General features: G+C 42.1%; 1 protein-coding gene across 1 annotated transcript in view; it reads right to left on the minus strand.

Moving 5' to 3' along the window:
* The window catches only part of LOC102484304 (putative E3 ubiquitin-protein ligase TRIML2), a 22,046-nt gene that overhangs the window by 14,393 nt on the left and 2,930 nt on the right, over positions 1–4,723 (minus strand). Inside the window, exons 2-3 of the mRNA XM_006149669.1 lie at positions 1,973–2,222; positions 729–824 (exon numbers count right to left, since the gene is read on the minus strand). Coding sequence (XP_006149731.1) covers positions 729–824; positions 1,973–2,222 — 346 coding nt within the window. The remainder of the gene's footprint in view (positions 1–728; positions 825–1,972; positions 2,223–4,723) is intronic.

Here is a 4,723-nt window from a genome sequence, read left to right on the forward strand (position 1 = left end):
GCGCCCAGCCTGTTTTAACCCACCGGGTCTGGGATGTGAACCGTGGTTGACTACGTGGGAATCCAGCGATGTGGCCATTACACTAACTGCTGGTCCCAAGATTTATTTTTTTTTAAAGAATTATTCTATTTAATTTTATTCATTTATTTAGAGCAGAGAAGAACAGAGCAAAGAGGGAGAGGGAGAGGGAAAATGAGATCTCTACCAGTAAGGACTGCAAATGCCGTATCACTTTAATTAATTTGTACCAATCTTACCATGAAGTTGAGAATCTCTATATATTTAGAAGAAATGTATACTTTCTTTTTTTGCAGTTTCTCATTTCTTTGATCATTTTTAAACTGAATTTCTAGAATTTTTCGTATTGACTTTTTAAACAGAATTATTTTATTTAACTTTATTTTATTTACTTATTTATTTTAATTTGACCGGAGGGGGCCAGAGGGTGAGAGAGGAAGAGAGGGATGAAAAACGAGAAAGCAAGCCATCAGATCCGGGACTCAAACCGTGGTCGGTCATGTGGGAGTCCAGTGTCTTTAACCACCATATGCCCCTACCAGTCCCACTATTGACATGGAAAATTTCTCTTTACACATTAAGATATTAGCACTTTTGCTGTTATGGATTTCAAATATTTTTTCCCCTGCTTTGTCATTTGTCTTTTGACTTTGTTTATACTACATAATTTGCTGCTCAGTTCCCTCTCGCATAAAAAGAAAAGAACTGACCTGAACCATTATCATTCTTTCGTGCTCATCAACCAATATGCTTTTAGCTACTTCAAGTTTCTTCCTCAATGTGTTCAATATTTCCTGGAATAATTTCTGTAGAGAAATGGGTCACAAAAATCCAAGTAAGTTATCTGCTGTAGAACAGGTGGATTCCTAACCTTAGGAAAAAGTGAGCCAGTCCCTTAGCAGAGTGGTTAAGGAAGCCAATCTTACATGGCCAACCATGGTTTGGAGCCTGGTTCTGGCAGGTTTATTTAGTTTTTTAATTTACTTACTTAAAAAAAATTTATTTATATTATTTATTATTAGTATTATTTTTAAGTTTCCTATAGGGCACACGTGTTCATGAGAGAAAGAGAAAAAGTGAGAAAGCAAGCCACCAGGTCTGGGACTCAAACTGCAGTTGACCATGTGGGAGTCTAGTGCCTCAATCTCCATACCATCTGCTAGTGCCCTGGCAGGCTTAAAAACATACCAGGCACTTGTGTGTGCATGCCCAGAATTCCAACAGGATAGAAAAATGGAGAAGGGATTGTAACATAAGCATGCCCCATTGGGGGGTGTTTTCTCCCTCTCTCTAGTAAGCATACATACCCTTTAGCAATTAAAAAAATAATGTTCTAATAGCCTGACAATGTTTCCTTAGCCTCAAAGTCTGATTCCACAAAATATGGCACTTGTCTAGTGTTCTTTAATAAACACCAACTAAGGGAATGGTCTTGGGAGGATCAGAATATCTGTCCAATTAATCAGTCAGCCTAGGAGTTGGCCCAGCCTAGTGGCACAATCTGTAGCAGACTGAATTGCAGTGCTGTTAACCACATGGCCACCCTTGGGTTTGGGTTCCCAGTCAGCCTGAAAAACATGCCAGAACTGAGAAGCTGGAAGGCTGGGCAAAGGGGATCATGGAAAAATGGGACCCCGTGGAGGGTGCGACCAACTTTGTCTCTCATGCACACACAAGCATTCTTTTTTTTTTTTTAAAGGATTATTTTTAAATTTTTATTTATCCATTCATTTATTTAATTTGACCAGATAGAGAGAGACACAGAGAGAGGAAATGTAAGAAAGCAAGTCACCAGGTCCAGGACTCAAACTGTGGTCAGCCATGTGGAAGTGTCTAGTTCCTTAACCACCATGCCACCTGCTAGCCCCCCTTCCCCAAGCATTCTATCATAAATAAAACAAGTGTACTATAAATTAGTGAGAGCTGTGCAGGATGAAATCCTCATGAGGCTTACCCTGTACTTTTCCGCAGCTTCTTGTATCCCGTACACAATGTGATGCTTGTGCTCCTGGGACTGCAAGCATTTGCCACAAAGTGTCATTTGGTCATCATCACAGAACAGCTCTGGTGGCTCCAGATGTGTCCCACAACAGGCGTCTTGTGGGATGTGCTGCCTCTGGGGACTGAGCCTTTCAGACATCCTGGTTGGTGTTCCTGGTTGAGGACTGGATTGCTTGTTTCTGGTGTGGAATCCTTCCGGAACTCTAAACGGAAAAAGACTGGTGTGTTCTTCGCTACATTCCGGAGCAGGCACAATGGCCCCACCTCGGGTGCACAGTGAAGCATCAAAGACTCAAGGAAACAGTCCATGCAGACAGAGCTAGTCAGCTCCTCCCAGGCTCCTCAGACACAACAGCCCTTTTGCAACCTCATGCCTGGGGAAGGAGAACGTTATGCCAGTGTTCTAAGATCAGAGGGGCTCTCTCGGGTTTGCTGACAATCTAAGAAACAGACTAAAATTTAATCACAAGCAGCAGAGTAACGCAGGACTTCCCCGCTAGTCCTTTAGGGGCTGAGAGGAAGCAGTGCGCAGTAGAAGGCCCAATAGAACAGCCTTGGGAGAACTTCGGGACTTGGATGTGGTGCAGCCTGGTATGCATGGCCAGCATTTGGCAAAATCAGGAAGCGTGGGTCTCTGAGTGCCTCCTTAGGAGAAAGAAGTGCCTGGGTGCCAACTCACTTTCTGGCTCATGTAAGTACATGTGAACCTGAGAATTGAATGTTTAATACAGTCTTGCTCCCAAGGGGCCCCAACTTCCTGCCTAGATCTGTCTATTAAATAAATCTGGGGGCTAGCAGGTGGTATAGTGGTTAAGGTGTTGGACCCCCACACGGCCTACTGCAGTTTGAGTCCTGGACCTGGCAGATTGCTTTCTCACTCCCCGCCCGGCTGTGTCTTCAGGGTGTGGTTGCCCTGTAGCAAATTAAAAAGTAATAAGAATGATAAAATTAAATTAAATAAGTAAAAATTAAAAAAAGAGAAACCGCCAAAGAAGAAAGAAAACTATACATTCACTTGTTTTGTTTTGTAGGAAACTGATAAAGACCTAAATTCATCCACACCCACATTTCTATATGAAATTACATGATTGCCTTTGAACAACATTTTAAATTCTTCTCTAAAATATTATATTGCTTTTTTAATTGCCAGAGGGTCTGTGTGCTCTCCAGAGAAAGACAGGGAAGGAGAAGAAAGGGAAAAAAACCGCCCCCCCCCCATCCTCAATGGAGCACAGTCACGCCTCAATCAATTCTCCTTTATTTCTCCATCCTGTGGGGATTCGAACCACAGTTTGTCATGTAGCATTAACCACTAGGCTACAGGGCCGGCCCTAGAAATATTATTTAAATGATGTGGTTAAAACATCTTCCGGGAACCAGCAGTTAGCGTACTGGCTATGTCCTTGGACTCCCACGTAGTCAACGGCGGTTCGCGTCCCGGACCTGGTGGCTTAAAACTCACGCCGGGCGCATGAGCATGCATGCCCAAGATCCCGAGAGGAGAATGGAGGAGAAGGGATTGTGGTGTGGCCATCTCCCCTGGGGGTGATTTCTCGCTTTCTGTCTCTATGTCTCTCTCTGTCTGTCTGGTGAGCGCACGCGCCCTATAGCAAAAATCTCTCCAAAAAAAAAAAAAGAAAATGCACTTCTGTGATTGCTTCAGTTCCTGTTATCCTGGACACTGTTTCTGTGGAGTGTTTTTACTTTTTTTTTTTTTTTTTTTTAGAGATTTTTGCGATAGGACACATGTGCTCACAGGAGCAAGAGAGACGGAAATGAGAAATGAGAACTCACTCTCCAGGGTGTGGGTGGTGGCCGCTCTGCAATCCCTTCCCCTCCACTCTCCTCCAGGGATTTTGGACACAAAGGCACACAGGCCGGTATGTTTTTCAAATAGCAGGGTCCGAGATTCAAACCATGAAAGTCACCCAGGTGGGATCCAGCTTTTTTTCTTTTTTAAAAAATTACTTTATTTAACTTTATTTATTTATTATTATTTGACCAGAAAGGGACAGACTGAGTGAGAGAAAGAAAGAGTCTTTCTTTCTGGTGAGTGCACATACCCTATAGTGAAAACCTCTCCAAAAAAAATGTCAGGTCCAGGACTTGAACTGCCTCTGGCCATGTGGGAGTCCAGCACCTTTAACCACTGTGTCACCTGCCAGCCCCATATCCAGCTTTCTTACCCACCACTCCACCTGCTGGCTTGAATATTTTTAAAGAACAATAGAAATGAACTATGGTTATTTTAGATTTGGTAATTTGGAAGATATTTTTCTAGCAAAGCAGCCCTATCATTTCATGAAAATTAGATGCATACTATTAAATATAATTATGTAAGAGTAAAAGAGAAATTCAAATTATAAGACAGACCAATAGATTTTAAGGAGGTTGTACAAAAAATTCATTGATCAGACTACAAAAAATTTCAAAAGTATCTGAAAAAACTGTTAAAGTATTTGCCCCCTTTCCAAATATATATATATATGTGAAGTCAAATTATCTTCCTATGTTCCACCAAGACAGCATACTGCACTGGACAGAATGTTAAAGCAGATATGAAAAAAGGTTGCTCCAAGAAGCCATGTATTGAAGAGATTTGCAAACCGCTGAAACCATGCCACTCTCTACTCTTATAACTAGTTTTACTAAATGATTTTTTTCTGGGGCCAGCAGGTGGCGTGATGGTTAAAGGCACTGGACT

The sequence above is a fragment of the Tupaia chinensis genome, unplaced genomic scaffold (assembly GCF_000334495.1).
Source record: "Tupaia chinensis unplaced genomic scaffold, TupChi_1.0 Scaffold000271_1, whole genome shotgun sequence".
Lineage (NCBI taxonomy): Eukaryota > Metazoa > Chordata > Mammalia > Scandentia > Tupaiidae > Tupaia > Tupaia belangeri.